This window comes from Mustela lutreola, chromosome 1, assembly GCF_030435805.1.
Source record: "Mustela lutreola isolate mMusLut2 chromosome 1, mMusLut2.pri, whole genome shotgun sequence".
Classification (NCBI taxonomy): domain Eukaryota; kingdom Metazoa; phylum Chordata; class Mammalia; order Carnivora; family Mustelidae; genus Mustela; species Mustela lutreola.
In genome coordinates, this window is record NC_081290.1 from 255,473,725 (window position 1) to 255,494,046 (window position 20,322).

A 20,322-nucleotide genomic window follows, 5' to 3' on the forward strand; every position below is an offset into this window, starting at 1 on the left:
GTTGAACTTCAATCTACTTGAAATATCCCAAGTGAAGGTATTAACATCTTCTCAATGAATCCCAATGGTTCTCAAAATTTAAGAGTACATAAGACTACAAGAGAGCTTTTTTTTTCCCCTTCTATTTGCAGATTCCTGGGCTCAACCATCAGAATGTATTAGTGTATAAATGCATGGGTGGGTTCAAGCATCTTCATTTTCAACCAACACAATAGGAATTCTGATGTAGGCAGTGTGCAACACACATTTTTAGAATCACCAACTTATACTAGTATATTAATTAGATTTGAAAAGGAATTTAGGTACCATAGCTATCACACAAAACTTTTCTTTCCAACTGGCTATTAATCTTAATGATAAGTATCATACTAAAAAATGAGTTTGAAATAACACTGTAATAAGATTGTATGGTTGTATGGTCACTTTAGAAAAAAAAGAGTTTGGCAGTTTCTTTAAAAAAAAAAAAAAAACTGGGGCGCCTGGGCTCAGTGGCCTCTGCCTTCAGCTCAGGTCATGATCCCAGGCTCCTAGGATCGAGCCCCACATCGGGCTCTCTGCTCTGCAGGGAGCGGCTTCCTCCTCTCTCTCTGCCTGCTTCTTTGCCTACTTGTGATCTCTATCAAATAAATAAATTAAATTAAGTTAAAAAAAAAAAAACTGACATGACTACCATACAACTCAGCAAAAGAACTCCTGGGCATTTACTCCAGGTAGCTATGCTTGTCATAATGAGCACTGAGTAATACACAGAACTATTGAATTGATGTGTTGTACATCTGAAATCCATATAACACTATGTTAATTATATTTCAATTTTAAAAAAAGACATACAAAAATGAATGTGAACAATTTTAAACTTGCTCAGCTTCATAATACTGAGTAGTTAGGTATATTTAAAAGAGCATGGTTTTTCTTTTTTTTGGTTTGGTGAGTCACTAATGCAAGTATTTACTGCACGCCTGTTATACATGCTCTGCACTGAAGCATATATAGAATAAACAAAACTAGAGTCTGTTCAGCAGAGCTTTATAATCTAGTTAGGGAGGCTTGATACAACCATAAAGAAGTTAAGTCATATTACTTAGAGTGAATGATTAAATGGCAAATAAGGGTACATCAGAGGAGGAGCAGATAGGGATTGAAGTGAAAAAGAGGCCCTCCCAGGAGTTCAACAGCAAGGAGAGGGAGGTAAGACAGACCTTGAGGCCAAGTTAAAGAAAGCCAGAGGAGTGACTTTACATTTGAGTGATTATACTCTTAGACTGCCAGAAATACATGACATCTCAGCAATGCATAATTTCCCTCAGAGTTCAGAGATGCCAACTATAATTAAACCCAGATGCATATATAAAGGCACTGCTTACTACAATAGGGGCAAAGCCCTATCCCCAATTTTAGATCTTCGAAAACTGTCCAATTTTTAGTGTGAAAAATAGAGGAAAATAGAACCATCCTTATCCACAATCAATATTTATCAATCATCAAAGTTGAAGAAGAAAAGATAAAGAAATCTAGTATAGAGGTACATTAAAAAAAAAAGAAAGGTTTTCATTAATTAGTTCAAGTTCTGTGCTGGAAGAAGGTACGGAAATGGAGGAAATGCATATGCCTGCCCCCATTACATACCAGAAAGCATAAATACAAAAGTCAATGGAAACAGGATGAGAAAAGAAGTAAATAAAGCAGACCAGGGTGGGAGGTAATAGGCAATGTCAAGAAGTGTGACTGAAACAACATTAATATCCATAGAAAATGTTAAAAATATGGTATTTATTCAAACAAAACCCTGTACACAGATGTTGATGGCAGCACTATGCACAAGTTTCAAAAGTAAGAAACAACCAATTGTCCACAACCTATGAATGGATAAATAAAAGGCAGTATGTATATACCATAACAGTGGAATATTTGGCCATACAAGGAAAAAAGTACTAGTAAGTCCTCTCTAACACTGATGAACCTTGAAAACATTATGCTAAGTGAAAGAAGCCAGATACATAAAGGTCACATATTATATGATTCCATTTATATGAAATACCCAGGACAAGTAAATCCAAAGAGACAGAGAGCAGAGAGGTGGGTGCCGGGGCTTCTGGGAGCAGGGAAATGGGGAGTGACTGCTTAATTAGAATAGAGTTTATTTTGGGATGATGAAAAGTTTTGCAGCTAGAGGCAATGGTTGCACAACATTGTGAAGGTACTAAATACCACTGAATTGTTCACTTTGAAATAGTTAATTTTACATTATGTGAATTTCACTTCAATTTTTAAAATCTATATACAATAACAACAAAGGAGATGTGCCAAACTAGAAAGGGCACATCTTATAACAGACATCCATCAGCCAGTCCTTGGCAGGGGCCACCATAGCAGAATGGGCACACAGTGTTGTCAGATCTTACTCTTTGAGAGAGAATGAAAATCCAAGTTTTTATGTAAAAACTCACTATTCTAAAATACTGCCAAGGGACACCTGAGTGGCATAGTCTGTTAAGCATCTGACTCTTGAAAATAAACGCACATCTAAATGCAGCCTACAGCCCATGGAATTTGCAAATTCCGGCATAGCCCATTCCAATTTAAATCAGACTATTTTTAGCAGTCCATATGCTCACTATATTATTTCATGATTTCAAATTATTAGGGATATTAGAGATAGATTAATCAAAAGAACAATTTTGTTTGCCTAAGTGCATATATATATATATATATATATGGCAACTATATATATATATAGCAACTATATATAGAGAGATTTATATCAAGAAAAAGGTTGCTTGCCTCCCCCAATGACACCATGAAATTAGTTTCCTTTCATGTATTTAATTTAAAATTATGCATTTTTCTCTATGGATGATATTCTATTGGAAACATTCCAAACATAAGTTCTTCTCTCATCAGCAAAAGACTTATAATGAATACAGTGTAGCTGTCCGTGCACATTTATAACCTGACTTGCTTTAGTCTTGACCATTATTCACGTTGACTTTATTCTGTTTTTAAGACCTATAATAAAGTAGACTAAAGCCCTTACTTTAAATAAATTCCAGGTATTAATAACTATGTTTAAATGCTCTTCTACCAAATGACAAGTTATTGTGTTAAAAGAGAAAAATGACAAAATATACAGTATTTATAAAAATAAACACCCCAAAGTTCTGAATTTGTAAGTGTGAACTTCAGGAGCAGCATATTTTTTTTTTAACTTTTTATACAAAAGTAACTTCAGATTTACAAAAAAATTGAAAAACACAGTATTAAGACTTTCCATATACCTTTTTCACCCATCTCTCCCTTAGCTATAACCATGGTGTTCTAACATTAACAAATGTTAATACATTTGTACAACATATATCAAAACTTAGAAGTTACTACACTGTAAATGTTTTTCAGGTTTCTGTTCTAGGAACCAATCCAGGGTACTTTGTTATGTTTAGTTTTTTCTGTAGGTTCAATCTGTGATGGCTTCTCAGCCTTTCTTTGTCTTTTCTAACTTGGACTTGTTTTGGGAGGGTAGTGGTTAGGGTTTTTTGTGCCATGTCTCTCCATTCTGTTTTGTCTGATGTGTTCTCATGATTAGACTAAGTTATAGGTTTGAGGGAAGAATCCATAGAGACGAAGTTGCAGTTCCAGTTGTATCGTATCAGGAAGTCTATATATCAACCTGTAATATTAACCTTGATCACTTGGTTCAGGCGCCTGTCTGCCAAATTTCTCTATATTTGCTTCCCTAGAAGTGAGACACTAAGTACAGCCCACAGTTAATGGGAGAGGAATTAATTTCCACCTCCTAGATGGGAGAACATCAAAACATTTATAACTATGTGAAAACCACTACAGCAGTAAATGATATTTGGAGGGGAGATAGTTTAAAACTATGCAAATACTCTGTTTTTTGTTAAAGCTTCATTGGCTGACCATGGCATTCATCAAGGCATCTTGCCTGTAGCAGTTACTACCATGGTATTCTAATGGTGATTTCTACTGATTTCTATTTCCCTCATTCTATGCAGATAAGATTTGCCCCTCCTCACCCTGTACATTTATTTATTTACTTATTTATTCAATCTATTATGGATATGAATTTAGGGATATTTATTTTAGTTTTTAGATTATAGTCCAATGGCTTTCACTTTAGTACTCAAATTCGTCTAGCTTTGGCCATTAGCAGCAGCTTTTGGTTGGCCCCTGTGTCCTTCTGACATACCTTCATCCCCCTCTTCCCTTTCTCTTTACTTTCTGATATACTATAAGACACTCCAGGCTTATTTGTCTCTTTCCTATTCCAGTCTTAAAATCGATCAGCCATTTCTCCAAGGAATCCTGGCTCCTTTTACTGAAGACTAGCATTAAGAAAACAAGATCTTGGTGTGCTTGTTACTACTAGGTGCCATTGCTTCTCAGTCCTTCCAAGGAACAGAGCTGGGAAATATGTACATTATAGTAACCACTGCAAACACACATATCGAAACTTATATCTGTACTGACCTATTCATAGAGGAAACCCTAGCGCCCACCCCATCCCCTATATTTGTCACTTTTTTTGTCTATTAATAAAGAAACTGGCACCTGATTCTTATCATCTATAATATATTTACATATTTGCTCAACCCTAGCAAATATGTAAAATGGTATCAGAATTACTAAACTGTACCTCTGAGAGAAACAAATTTTCCAGTGGTTTGACCAGTTCTTTTTGCCTTTATCCTTACAGAAACTAGGCAAAACACTGTTTTCCCAAGTTCTTTCGGTCAACTCTTTTCTTTCCCATCCCTTTAGGGAGACTGTGGCCTATATTTGTAACACAGTTAGGTTCATTTGTCACAGTCTGCATTTCATCCTGAATTCCCCTGACATCCTGGGTGTTTCGGTTTTTTTTGCAGGCAGTAAATGCTATTCTTATGGTATACAATTCTATGAATTTTGAAAAATGTATAGATTTATGTAATTCAACACCACAGGACCATACAGACCAGGCCTATCACCCTAAAAATCTCATTGTGCAGGGGGCAGCATTTTTAATTACTTATCCAAACTCGTGGCCCTTTAAAAATCCAATATAAAATTGACTAAAATAATCACTTCTAGACTAGTATTTTTTCACACTATTTACATTTTTTTATCCAAAGTTCATGTTCCACTTTAAGAAATTGCTATTATTTATCAAACTCTAAAATTCTCTCTTGAAAAGATATCCAGTTTCCATTAATTACTAACAAGCATAGATCAAACAAGTTCATGTGGTATCCCAGGGCAATTTTCCAACATGTCCACTTCATTCTCATCTAGTTATTGTGAAAATATTTTTCTCTTTTTTTAATATTTTGTTTATTTATTTGAGAGAGTGAGAACACAAGCAGGCAGAGGGGCAGAAGGAAAGGGAGAAGCAGACTCTTCACTGAGCAGGAAGCCCAATGCAGGGCCTGATCCCAGGACCCTAAGATCATGACCTGAACTGAAGTCCAACACTTAAACGACTGAGCCACCCAGGCATCTCTAGTTATTGTGAAAACAATTCTAAGAAAAGCAGAAAAAACAGGTACAAAAATAACTTCCATAATATAAATCACAAATTTAGTATTTTTAAATTGCCAAGTGCTTTGAATTTTCCACATCACTGCAATCCTATTGGGCTGAGATTGGTAAAGGTTGACTGTAACTATGCTCTTTCTCATAAAAATTTAAATGACAATTTTTCTATTTCTGCAAGCCAGAATGTTTTCACTGCCTCTCTAAATTCTTTAATTTGAAAAGGGAATAATTGAGGCCAAGTTATTTCAAAGAAGTGGAAGTCAGAAGCCAGACAGGTAGAAATGAGGTAAGTCATGGTCGCTGGTTAAAATTTGGAAGGAGGTCTTTTCAAAAGCCAAGACACAGTGGCTACCAAGCCTAAGTGAGTGACACGATTAGTCAACAGACAGGAATCCAGGAGAATGGACAATCTGCAGAGTGGGCTGTCATGGAAGCACCTAGGAATACCTCTACTCAGTCTAGTTTTCCTTAGAAGGACATAGCAAAACAGAATTTCCAAGGCCTCCATAGGTTTAGTTCATCTAAGATTTAAGCAGGGGGAAATAGTTCTTAATCCTCAAGTATATCACCTGTCCTCTTCACCCAAGCTTTGGTACCTGACAGCAGAACAATGTGTGTTAACGTGGGGGTCCATGGAGAAGCTTGAGTAGGGATAGTTTGGGGTAGGTAATAGAATAAACTATGAGAAACTGTACATAAAATTGTATATGTATGTGTGTTTTTATGCATTTTTCTGAGGACAGAGTCAGAAGGTTTTATCCAATGGTCAAAAGTCTATGAATCCCAGAAAAAAAGGCAAGAACTACTTAGGTTTAGATTCTGGCTGGAGAGGTAAATTTGTCCTGCCTGATTTCTTGAAGGTCCATATTCTTCCTCAGTAGATATTGTTTTCTAGGAGCAGGCATTATATCCAAAAGAAACTTTATAGGACCCCCGCTATTTGAGCCTCTTAGAGTACTGGCCCCACAGTCACTCCCTGCTTCTTAAAATACTCATTTCTCTGGTTTTCATGCCACCACACCAGTTCTCCTTCTACAAATCTGTCTCCTGAACTGGCATCTCTTAATGGCTTCATGTTTCCTAAAGGCAAGTGCTGTCCAATGACAGGTCATCTGTCCTTTGTTTCCTGTCTATACCCTTTCCCTTGGAGGCACCATCCACCCTTTTCTGCTGATTTCTCCAGCATGTACTATAATTTTGCACTCCCAAAATATGTGGGGATATTTCCATTTAGAAAATTGGACTCTCCTTCAATTTATTAAATATAAAATACAAAAAAACTTTTGTGATTGAACAAAATTACCTTTAAAAGTCCCTTTCAATATTGATATTTTATGATTCTAGCTTCTGTTAATCATAATGCCCTGCTCCAAATTACATTTGTTCAAATTCTCAGAGTAAATAAAATCAAAGAATTATAAAAATTGTAATTCTAGAAAAAGAGAACAATGAGTCTAGATCCCTTAAAACAGCTAATGCCAGTGCAACATTGCAAAATTAATAAAACAAGTACACAGGTCCTTGATAATGAAGAAGGGTCCCAACCTGGCTGGAGTAGTGAGTCAGAGAAGGCTTTGCAGAGGTAACCACAGAGTTGAGACTTAATGGTTGTTTGTAAAACTTCAAATTAGTTCAAAAGGGAAAGCACTGCTAGAGAAGGTAAAAGGCAAGGCATTCCAGAAAGAGGGGACAGAAATAATCGAAGGCATAAAAGATGGGAACAACATGTTTTATATCAGCACCTTTCAGAAGTTTGGAACGTAAATACTAAGTAACAAGGTGAAAGAGGAGATCAAAGAGATAGAACAAGATCAAAAAGTGGTCTTGCATTCCATATTATGGTTTAAGGCCCTAGCAGAAGAGCACATAACAGGAGTGGGGGAAGAGGATAGTGAGAAAAAGGGGTGGTGGAGAAAGTGTTTTTCAAGTTGCCTAGACTATGAATCCTTCCCCAGGGGGAACATAACATGTCCGAATATGTTGAAAATCACCATGTATGATACTCACTAAGGATGTGTGTTATGCTGGTGGAAGCTGTGAAAGCAGGGGGAAGAAAGGGTTGAGTAGCAATGCTTTAGATGTGAGGGGCCCTGGGAGAGCTGGAAACAGAATAGTGACATAGTAGATGTACACTTCTGGGAGAGCAATAGGTTTCTGTGAACAGGATAAATATGAGGGGGACAAGATTAGAAGCACAGAGGCTGGTCAATCATCCAAGTGAGGAATGACCAAGTGAGGGCCATGGTAGTTGGGATGGAGAGAAGTCAGATTTGGAAATATTTAAGACTTTGGTTTCCGAACTTGTCTGGAATCATTTGGGAAGTTAAAAAAAAAAAAAAGCTTGTGATTTAATTAATCTGGATGTAGCCTGGTCTTTGGAATTTTAAAAAGATCCCTAGATGATTCTAAAGTGCAGACACATGGAAGGAATCACTGGTTTAGGGAGTGAAATCAGCAGAACACAGTTGCTGAGTGACTGCAGTTGAAAATACGGAAAAGGAATGCTGAGGATAGATGAAGCCCATGTTTCTAGCACTGGACAAATCTGTCAGGTGTATCTCGATGAAGCATTACATGTTTCTTTTCAATCATTTTGTGACACTAATGCTTGAGGAAAACATTAATTAGGTAGGTCATAAAGTTTTGTAGGCTATGGAGGTACATGGAAGTATGGAGGCCATGGAAATGGGTCCATCAGATTTATTGTCAGAAGCATAACGGACCAAGGGCCCCAGATGCGGTGCTCTGAATCTATCACAGAGTTCTAACCAAGGTCAGTCTTCCCATAGGCTGCTCCCAGCCAATGACTGAGTAGTGGAGACTCGAAACCAGAACCATAACTACAAGATGTGGACTCTCTGGGGCGCCTGGGTGGCTCAGTCATTAAGCGTCTGCCTTTGGCTCAGGTCATGGTCTCAGGGTCCTGGGATCGAGCCCCACATTGGGCTCTCTTCTCACAGGGAGCCTGCTTCTTCCTCTCTCTCTCTGCCACTGCTCTGCCTACTTGTGATCTCTGTCAAATAAATAAAATCTTCAAAACAAAACAAAAAGAAAAGAAAAAAATGGGTAACATGGGTACTGATGGGTAACATGCGTTGGAGGCCTCATCAGCTCTGTTGAACTTTTTTTAGAACTTCACTGAAACCTAACCCTCTTTCTCCCAACCTATTTTCTTTCCTTCTGTCCTCCCCATGTAGGTCAGACCTAACCATGGTCTGATAGCTTTCCTGGCTCCTCGGACTCCCTCGCTATTTCTCTTACAGGCTAGTACTCACAATCTCTTCCGTGACTAATCCTATCCTGGTGTCTGTTTCTCAGAGGATCCAAACTAACATACAAGGTTTTAACCTCTTTTTTTTTTTTTTAAATTAACTTTCCTATTTGATTCTTATGAAATATGGGAAACAACTCTCCATAATTTCAGCCAAAGATAACTTAAATGAGCTTCCAAGAAGCACATGAGCAAAGCTTCAAACTGAAAGTCAAAATATGCCTGAATTTCCCTCATCAAATTCATATGGAAGATTTCTGCACAGTCTTAACAAAGAAACCCTTTACATTAAAAGCTCCCATAAAGCATACACCTATCTAAAAACACTACTACTACTTTCAAAGGCCAAATGTTTTATGAAAAAAATTACCAATTGGCATCAAAAACATGACAGTAGCATGAGTAATTCTCCTTAACTGTACAACTTTTTGAAAATGTGTACCCTTATTTAATCTACTGTCAGGAAGTAAAATGTTACTTCCATTATCAAAAAATACTCAAAATGATATATAAAGCATCTTCTATGTGTCACACATTGTGCTGGGTACTTCACATGGTATGTTTATCTTTGCAACCATCTTCTGGAGAAAGCATTAAGTCCATTTTTTAGAAGAATAAACTGAGGCTTAGAGAGGTAGAGACTTGTCTAATTCCTACAGCTTAGGGAGCAAAGCACATATTCAAACTCAAGAAGTCTATGCTCCCCTGAGCCAGGCTGCTTCCTGGCAGAACCTGCACGTGTACCAGAGGAAGGCATCCTCAAGTAAGTTTTGTTTGTCACTAAGATGAGATGATATTGCTCTCACCATCCTTACTAGGGATAAGCAGTGACCAAGTCCTCTACAATTGCAAAAATGAACATAGAAAACAGAAACAGTGCAGAAAGGGACTTTCACAATCACCTTGTCTCATGTCTTCATTGGACAGCTAAATAATGGGGTGCCTGGGTGGCTCAGTCAGTTAGGCATCTAATTCTTGATCAGGTCTTGATCTTGGGATCCTGAGTTCAAGCCCCATATGGGCTTCACACTGGGCATGGTGCCTACTTTAAAAAAAAAAAAAAAATTCAATCTGGACAGCTAAATAAATTGGTGAGAATTTCCTCTATTTTAACATACACCTTTTAAGATTTGCCTTTTAGATTTACCTATGTGGGCACTTTGCATCTCAGCCCACACCAACAGAGGAAAGCCCTGGGCTGAGGGAGTGGGAGTCACAGACAGGTAGGCGCTGTATGGTTGTTTTGGTAAATTTATTCAAACTAAAGTTGAAAACATTCCACTCCCACGCCACCAAAGAGAAACAAAGATTGCTTCCATCTCCCTCTGGCCCTCAGGTGGTTCCCAGGACCATGAAGCTGGTGGGAAGGGAGAGGCTCTTCTTTTTTTTCCAAGTTCACGTGCTAGTTCCATCAGCTTAGAGCAGGTGAATGAGAAAGGGAAAGGAGGAGGTGCTGTGGTTTCTGGGAAAGAAAAGTGCAGTTGTTCCTTGCCAACTTTTTTCTCCCGCACATAAGGTGCAACTTTCTCCCTACTGACAGATAATTGAGTATTTTCCCTTCTCAAGTGTTCCTCTTACCCCTTCCAATTTTAAGAGGAAATTCAAGACCCACTGCCCTTTCTGAAAAATTTTCTCTCTCAGGCAGACTGCCATTATCAACAGTAGGTAAATATTCACTGCAAAGGAACTTAGTGTGTTTTTTTGCCAGCCCACATACGAATTTAATTTAGAATACTAATGGGCATGGTAAACACTTAAATATTATTTGCTATGTTTCCTTTTTTGAATAAAGAATAATTAGTTTTTAGTTTAAGTCATAAAGTGCAATTTGTTAGTGTAATGTAAACTACTTTATATTTTGTTCTTCATCTGGGCCCTGGGTATCACACTAAGCAAGTCTTTAAAAGTCCAACGTTTGAATTGCTAATTAGATCACTAGCAATTCATTTTTAAAATAAATAGTCCATCTGTAATACTTCAGACCCTGAAGCCATAGGTGGTCCATTTTTAATCATCAAACTTCAAGGTTTGCTCTCACATGGAATATTTAAGATTTTTCTGTAGAAATGACTAAGATTCTAGAAATTTCCCTTGTAACGTTGTAGAGGGTGTCAATGTATACAATCCATCTGAAAGACCCTTTGATATTCGAAAACTGTCATATAACCTAGCCTTGGGTCTTTGAAAGAAAGGTTACCTGTGAGGGGTGCCTGGGTGGCTCAGTCAGTTAAGTGTCCACCTGTGGCTCAGGTCGTGATCCCTGGGGTCCTGGGATCAAGTCCCACATCTCATCAGGCTTCTTGCTCAGCGGGCAGTCTGTCTCTCCCTCTCCCTCTGCTTGTACTATTTCTCTCTCTCTCTGCCAAATAAATAAATAAAATCGAAAGGAAGGAAGGGGAGGAAGGGAAGGGTAGGTAGGTAAGTAGGTAGGTATGTAGGTTACATGTTGAATCATCTCTGTTCTAGGTCCATTCCTTCCTCTCCAGGCTCCAAAATGATTAAATGCTAAGTTTTGCTTATTCAGGGCCTCAAAACTGGGTCACAGCTTAATAACTTCCACTTGGAAGTGTTTCCTGACAAAGTTAACTTCCTCCCGATGTACTCCTATGGCTCATGCTTTAAGGTTGATCCTGGTTTAACTCCACCTCCACCAGAATGTAAGCTCTAACAGATCTAAGACCAGGTCAATCTTGTTGACCACTCTATCCCCCAAATCTAGCACTGTGCTAGAAATTCAATAAATATGAATGGAATAATCAAATAGAAGGCTTCCCTCATTCTATCTGAACCCTCATTTAGCATTTTATATCATGGAAAGTGTCTGTACTCCCTTCTCTAAAATTGCCTCTCAGGTGGGCACACTCTCCTCTCATGCCCTCTCAACCTTTTCCATTGCTCTTCCAGTGGCTTCTTTCCCACTGCCTTATCTTTATGTCAGTTCCCTACACCCCAGCCTAGCCCATCATCTCCCTGCCAGCACATGATAGGTACTTCGTAAGTATGTGTTGAATGAATGAATGCCATGCTTCAAACTCTCCTGGGGAAAGGTTATCCGTCTCCATGGCTTCAATAATTATGTTAAACTGAGGAGGTCTAAATATCTAACCCTAAACTAAATTTCTCACCTGGGCAAGAAACCTGTGTCTCCACAAGAACCCTTATGTCAATATACTCACCACTAAACTTAGGATTTCTAATTAAACAGCAGATTAATCAAATGCAATTATCTCCATTCCCTCTCCAACCTCTGCTAAAATGATGGCAAAGGAATTTCTTTAAAAAAAAAAAAAGAAAAAAGTACAAATCCACAAGGGGAAGGAGAACAGAAGAGAATACAAGAACTAACTGAAGATTTCAGTACATTGTTAGAAGGCACTGAATGGAGGCGAAATAACCAAGTTAGGACAGTGTGGATATGGCATTTTTTAAAATCATCTCTAAGAATACTCATGATAGTTGCATTTCTTTTCTTTTCTTTCTTTTTTTTTTAAATTGGCTCTGTTTCTTCCAGGTACCTTTTTCCCTTTTCTCTTTTACTGTTTAAAGGTTTCTAAAAACCGAAATAGATACTGGTGCACACAGAGAACTGACTCAGCCTACAGAAATTACACATGGAGACCCCAGGTACTAAGGAGAGCTCATACCCTAGATGGGCTGAAACACCCTGAAGTGATAGCTCACATAATGAACAGGATACATAGGGCTGCCTTCCCAAACTCTACTCACGAAAACTGGCAGCAGGCTTATATCCCCCAGGAACATCCACAGATTCTTCTCTTAGGAACTGAATAGCCCAAGGAGAAGACTTCCAAGCATTTGGAGGTTTCCTCAACAACAAATAAAATCCACCATGTAAGCCCTGCCCATGCCCACACAGCTTCCATGAAGCCTTTTTAATGCTCTATTCTTAAGTCAGAACAGACGGGATTCATAGTATGAACATAAATGTCAGACAGGGATTACCAAACATTTGAGGATCGAAAAAGAGAAAATGAAGGAAAAATCGGCACCTGGAGGAAACACAGCCAATTAAGAAGGGGAAAAATGCAATTAATGTCTTTAGACATGTGAAAAGATACTATATCCATAAAATAAGTATAGGATGCTATGAAAAAGGAATAAACAGGAGAGAGAGAGTGAGTACTTGGAATTTAAAATGAGGTAGCCATAAAAAACTTGCCCATGAATCAGAAGATAACATCAAAGAAATCTTGGTCCCTCTCCTGGTGGGGCAGGGTATGGGGGTGGGACAGAGATTTAAGGGGGGGGGACTTAAAAAAAGATTAGAGAATTGATTCAGAAATGCTAACTGCCTAAACAAATTGAAGAAAAAAGGGAACAGAGAATGTTGTGGGGAGGAAATCATCAAAGGAAAAATTCACGTAAATAACCCCCCAGAGAGCAGGGCCATGAAGGTAATGAGAAGTGAGGCAAATAGTTTTCCATCAAAAAACTTTTAGTACTATTCGATTTTTTTTTTTTGGAGAAGGGGTGGAAGGGCAGAGGGAGAGATTCTTCAAGCAAACTCCCTACTAAGTGCTGTGCCTGACACAGGGCTCAATCTCTCAACCCTAAGATCATGACCTGAATTGAAATCAAGAGTCAGACACATAATTCACTGAGCCACCCAGGTGCCCCAGCACTATTTAATTTTTAAACCATGTGTATATATTATCTTCATTATCAACTTAGTAGGAGGAAAAAGTCCTCTATTTCTTACCCCGATATCTATCCTACTTTTCTATATTCCCTTTCTCCATTAATAGTATCAACATCAGTTAGGTCTGAAACAACCCTTTCCAATTCTACTCTGGAAAGATTTTTCAGACATGCCTCCTCTCTATACCTACTGTCCTCATCTGATCCTGTCACCTCTCTGGGAACTGGTTCCACAATATCATTACTGTCTTCGGTCTACTCCCTACCCACCCTGCCCAAGCCATCCTGCTGCTGTCACACTTTTAAAAGCTTTGCATGCCTGCTGTGGACTGACAATGTTCTCTCTTTACATAGTCCCCCTCTTTCAGGATACACCTCAAGGCTTGGAGTCAGTGGGTATGTGTTTTCCCTATCTACCCTGATCCCCACTGCCACTTGCAAACCACTTTACATCTCAACCCTTCAAAACTCACAGCCCTTCTGAATATGTCATCTGACCACAATAGCCGATACTGCTCTTTTTGACTGTCATATGGGTTAAGTTAAACCAGTTACTGAAATCCTAGCACCGAGCTCACCATCTTCTCTCTACCACTACTTGTCATAATTCCTGGCAATTTGAACATCCATATAAAAAAAGGGTCCCCAAATCCCGGCCTGTTGTTTTCTTAATTTTCTCAGCTCCATTGATAGACTCCATGTAGGCCACCCACTGCCATGGTCATGGTCAGGATCTTGTCATCACCATCAACTGACTGCAAGCTCCTACCTCTCCAGCTTCCCTCAAGAACCTCTAGCCCAACATTGTGCAAGAGCACTGGAAACACTCAACTGAAAAGCTCTTCCTCACTATCCACCATCCATAGTTAAATACCATGTTTCGGTGCTATAATCACTCCCTGGAAAACACTCTTTAAGAGACTGACGTGCTACCTACTGCGCTAATGAGCCACCTGGAAAAAACTCTTTAAATGATTTGTTCTTTCTCCCTCCATTCTGCTTGCCCTATTTGTCCAACCCTAATAAAGCCTTACTCTGCTCCTAATCCCAAGTAGCTAAACTTCTCCCCAGAAAAGGAGTAAAACAAGACAGAGTTCTGTGAATTGGTCCAATTTTGAACCAAAAATATCAAATCACAAACAACACTACCCATCATTAAGTCCCATTAATTTCTCTGGTACATTTGTTTTCCCCTCGGCAAGATGCTCATTCTCTATTACCTCTACCTTTATCTCTCCTGCTTGCCATAACTTCTTGTATCCCTCTACTTGCCTCCCTTTCATACTTCATTGAGAATCCAGAAACTATGAAACAAGAACTACCTCTCTCATCCTCCTACCATCAATGCTGTGAATCCAGCTACATATGAACCAATATACTGTGTTTTCTCCTGCCAACAGGAAGATTCCTTGCTTCCACATGAGCCATTTAAGAACTACATTCCTAAAACCATCTTTGATCTCTCCTCTCTTCAAGCCCCCTTCTTCACCTGGATCATCAACATCAGCAGAGAATTATGTTTAATATCACTCATCTCAAGCAAAACAATGTCCTCGACCTATGTTTTCTGCCAGCTCCCATCCCATTTATCTCCTCTCCACAAAACTTCTCTCAAGAGTTGTCTTGATGTATAACCTCCACATTCTCACTTGCCATTCTCTCTTCAACTTACTTTGATGTGGTTTCATACTAGTTTTTCTTATTAAAAATATTATATAGGAAACAACATAAGGTTGTTGGACTTTGACCTCTTGATTTCCAATCCCTGTTCTGTGACTCGCTAGGTAAAAAAGTAGCATAACTTGTCTATGTCTCAATTTCCTTAGCTATAAAATGGGGATAATAAAAGCAACTATCTCATAGGGTTGTGGTGAGGACTAAAAAAGCTAGCGCACATAAAAGCACACAGAATGCTGTTAGCATACATAAAGTATCCAATATTGAGGTCAATAATGGCCTTTCTTCATCTTACCATGGCCAATTATGAAAGCTCTTTCCAGCTCTTCCTTATCTCTTAGGCAGCACTGAACAAAATTCCTAACTCCTTGCTTCAAACACTTCCCATGGCTTCTGGGACATCATACTTCACTGGGTTTCTTTCAACTTCAATGAATGCTTCTTTGCAGGATACTTGCTGGCTGTTCGATTTCTAAATATTGGGATATTGAGCCCTCTCTTTTTACTATCCAAACCCTCCCTAGATAACCTGATCCAGTTCTATGCTTTTAAATACCACCTATATACTGATGTTGCTGAAATTTATATCTTCAATCCTGGCTGTGCCCAAGCATCAGACACAAATATCTAACTGCCATCTCCACCAGGTTACTAAGTTAGTATTATAAACCAGAGATCTAGATCAGAATACTTAAGGACTCCTCTCTCCCCATCTCAGCCATGCATCTACTCCTACCACATCTTCTGATTTTTATAATAGCTATCATCATTCATCCAGGTGATCAGGCCTAAAAACACATCTAATGTTTCCTCCTTCCCTCAGCCTGACGTCCAAATGTTAGAAGTCCTGCTTGTCTCACCACCAAAATATATCCCAAATCCATCTCTACTTCCTACCATGCTGCTACTGTCACTTTACTTCAAACTACTGTGATATTTTTCCTGAATACAGCAAAATCTTCCCCATGAGTTTCCCTGCCTTGACTTTTTGTCCCCAACAAGCCAGTTTCCCCACAGCAGCCAGAGTAATCTCTAAGTATATATCTGATCTCATCAATTCCCTCCTTAAAATCTTCCAGAGGCTTCTCAACACAATTAGAATAATCGAACTGGTGAACTCAGGATTAAATGCGATCTGACTCTCCAGCCTTAACTCTTACTATCTTCCCCATCACTCTCTCCAATCCAGACACGCTGGCCTTTTTTCAAACATAAAAAACTCATTTAAAAAAAAAAAAAAAGATTATTTGAGAGAGAGAGAGAGAACACAAGCAGGGGGGAGTGGTATGAGGGGTGGGCAGAGGAAGAAGCACACTCCTCACTGAGCAGGGAGCCTGTTGTAGGGCCCAATTCCAGGACCCTGAGATCACAACCTGAGCTGAAGGTAGATGCCCAACTGACTGAGCCACCCAGGTGCCCCGCAAACTCATTTCTGCTCTAGGGCCTCTGTACAGGCTGTTGCCTCGGACAAGAAATCTCTTTCCCCAGATTTTAGCAAGGCTAACTTAGCTGCATGTTACCATCCCAGAGAAGCCCATCCATCTAAAGTAGTGAACTTCCTCCTCCACCCAGTTACTATTTATCCCAATATTCTCTTATTTTTCTTATAGCATCCAAAGCCAAATAAAATGCTATTTGTTTACACATTTAATATGTTTCCTATCTCTGCCATATAAGATCTCATGAGGGTGAAGGGGGCCCCTCTTATTCACAAATGAACCTCCAGCATCTAGAATACTAATTAGCCCATGGTAGGTACTCATTAGGTTTTAATTCAATCAATCTGAAGAAAACAAAAACAGTATTCACCTTTTACTTTTAGCATAGGGGTAAATGAGCATTGAGAAGCACTGACAAGTAAACTTACTGTTAGTATATCCTCAGTCAAGACCAGTATGTTAACCGAAGTCAGTTATTATACAAATCAATTATCACTAAAGAAAAAGAATATTGGTACATCTTATCAGAAATATCATATAAAAAAGAAACTTACCTGCATTTTTAGGTACTCCCACTTATTATTTTGTAACCCCATGATAATTTTCTAAATTAGACAAGGTATTGAACACTGAAAAAAAGAGGCATCTTCCAGATACGTAGAAATATAGCCAGGACTCACAGACTCAGGTCTACAATACCTGTGTTCTTTCTATCAGATCATGATTTTGACATTATAGTCTATCTAGATATTTCAGAGCACTTCCAATCAGTGGTAGTAGAAGTCAGAGATATTTTCAAAACCTCAAAAGTTATAGTTTGTAATGCCTAAAATATCAAGTACCCTGACATAAAAAAAAAAAAAAATGGATTCTCATTTAAAACACTAACACCCTGGTGATCAGGTATGCTGATTCAAGTTTTTGATTAATAAAATGGGATTTTAATAATAAATGAGTTTGGCAGTCAAGATCATTGTAGTAGTAAAACAGAACCTCACACATCCATAAGATCAAGTCCAAATTCTGCAGCATAGACAGAGCCTTTTTACTCTGACCCCTGCTTCTCTCCTAGCTACTTTTCATAGCATGTCCATGAGTATGGTCAGCCTCATGACCATTTGGAATAATCTCTGCCTATCTTTTACCAGCTCAAATGTCACCTCCTGCTTGTAGAATTTCTTAATCCCTTCACAAACTGAACTATCTCTCCTCTAGGTTCCCAGATGATCTTTGAACTTGATTTTAAACAGCATATTATAGTACTTAGTCTGTTACAGGTTTTCCTGACTAGGCTGTAAATGTTGACTGAATTAAAGAAATATGTTGTTTAAATTCCTAAATCAATATGCAAAACACCTGTCACAGAGTAAATGATTATAGTAGTCCCCCCTTATCTGTGGGGATATATTCCAAGACCTCTCTCTGGTAGACACCTGAACCACAGATAGTACCAAACCCTATTTATATACTGTTTTCCTCTATAAATACAGACCTATGATGAAGTTTAATTTATAAATTAAGCACAGTAAGAGATTAACAATATGAACAATTATAATAATATAATAAGTTGTATGAATGCGGTCTCTCTCTCAAAATACTTATTGTACTGTACTTACCCTTCTTTGGGACTGCAGTTGACCACAGATAACTAAAACCACAGAAATCAAAACCACAGATAAGGGGGGATATTGTAATTTGGCCAAACTAATTAATCGATGATTGAACAAAAAAAGTCTGATTAGAATTAGGCTTATAGTTAAAAGTAGCCTAAATAACTTAATCTATGTGTGAAATTGAAGGTTTCTTACATACAAACATATATTAAACTCCCAAGAATTCAGGCCTCTATATGCTTTGTTTTTAACACATAAAAAGTTTATTGCTACTTTGGCTAATTGTACAGTCTCCCGACACAGGTGAATTTGTTTAAGAATCATCACCTGGAAAAATCACTGTGTCTAAGAGGTTCTCAGAAGGATCATCAAGCCTCTAAATCTCACCAATATTCTGACCCAATGAACCCTACTGACTCCTCCCAAACTGTTCTCTGGTTAGAAGTGAATTTTCCCAGATCTCTTCCAAGATCTTACTCCTGTTTCTTTGTGTTGGTCAGCACCACCGTACATTCATCATTCATCACCGGAAATGTGACAGATGACTAAACTAGCAGAAACATGGAATATGTTCTAAATAGGTATCACTTTTAAATGAACTTACTGAACTTTATATTGTCACAACAAATCTTCATTTCTTGATGGTTCCTAAAAAAAGATACAGAGTTTTAAAATTTAATAAAAGTGCTGTTATTTTTGTAATCCTTTGAACCTTCCTTAATATGTATTTACTAATATGATCTCAGCTTTAATAAAATGCCACTTAAACTTTAACATTAAAAAATAATGTACTAATAATCTTAATTTCAAAATTAACCACCTAATTATAACTAATGTGTAAGTATTTGTATAAAGTTTAGCAAAATATCATTAGTGTTTCATACCAATCTAAGATCCAGAGCATATAATAACGTTTCAAAACTCGACCCTCATTTCTTTGTTACAAAACATGCCTCTAATTGGTTATTTAAAAACATTTAAAAATATTTACAAAGGAAAATACACCAAAAGTTATCAACAAAGACTGTTTTTGATTACTGTAGGAGTCTAACCTATTTAAATTTTTCTAAGAGTTATCTTGAGCATGCAGTTTAGAAATGTTTGTCTGAACAATTTAAGCTTAATCTTACTATGTTCATAAACACAAACACAGAGTATGAAAGAACACAACACAAATTGTTGGTTTTATTGGCATTACAATGTAGCTTTAATACAAGCTAAATATAAACACAGTTGTTAGATATTCAGTCACTTATCCTGGGAAACAAAATGCCAAGATCAACCTTGAAGCGCTTATAAAAATGAAAATGTATAAAGGATCTTCAATTAGCTCTAAGGACAATATATACAAATGCAAAAATGGGAAAGTGCCAATAATCACATCACATGCCGAGCTGTTTGTTGACTGAGGAATAAAAACGATTCTACTTTTAAAATTAAATAGCTTTAGGTAAAAGCATGCAATTTCCCACATCCACTATCTTTGTATTCTGCACAGAGTTCCAAGGCAAAGATTGCTTCTGGCTTTCTGAACCACCAGAGAGGATGATGACCTGCGTGGCTGACTTATCACAGGCCTTTTAGTCTTCTTTCCTGATAGGTCCTTAGCTTCTTTGGAAGGAGGCATATGAATGGGTTTCCATGGAATTGGATTATAAAAGGCTGGTTCTGGATAAGAATTTCCACTGTAAAAATCTAAAATTATTAAAAAGTCAGAACAAAACAAAACAAGAAAAAACTTCTTGAGATCAAAGAAACTACTTATTTTTAAATTCCTAGAAAAATGTTACAGTATCAAAAGGGCAAAAATAATACTGACAAGCCAATTTAATCCATTTAAAATTTGAACTCTAATATATTTTCAAACAAGTAACATTTTTCAAATATAGTAAGTACTGCAGTAAAAATTAAAATATAAGTGATAATTCTAAGTCCAAAGAGTGTTGTCAAAATCTATATAAATAAAAACTCATATAAAAATTTTATTAAGAAATCACTTTTAGAACCCTTAAACTGATCAAAATCTTCATTTTCTTAACTCAGTATAGGAAACCACTGTTTGTGTACTAGTTTTTCCTAGTCAGACACTGAAGTTTAGAGAAAAGAAAGGTATATTGCATTATAGCTAAAG

The 20,322-nt window shown here is 37.7% G+C and overlaps 1 protein-coding gene across 5 annotated transcripts in view; it reads right to left on the reverse strand.

Moving 5' to 3' along the window:
- The window catches only part of CCDC34 (coiled-coil domain containing 34), an 80,666-nt gene that overhangs the window by 36,136 nt on the left and 24,208 nt on the right, over positions 1-20,322 (reverse strand). For 3 of the 5 annotated variants that reach the window (XM_059138603.1, XM_059138601.1, XM_059138602.1), the window contains one exon: positions 19,347-19,886. In XM_059138603.1, the coding sequence (XP_058994586.1) occupies positions 19,669-19,886 (218 nt within the window). In that variant the 3' untranslated portion in view covers positions 19,347-19,668. Of the gene's footprint in view, positions 1-18,795; positions 18,840-19,346; positions 19,887-20,322 lie in introns of those variants that run through there. The other 2 variants (XM_059138604.1, XM_059138605.1) reach the window with 1 other exon arrangement.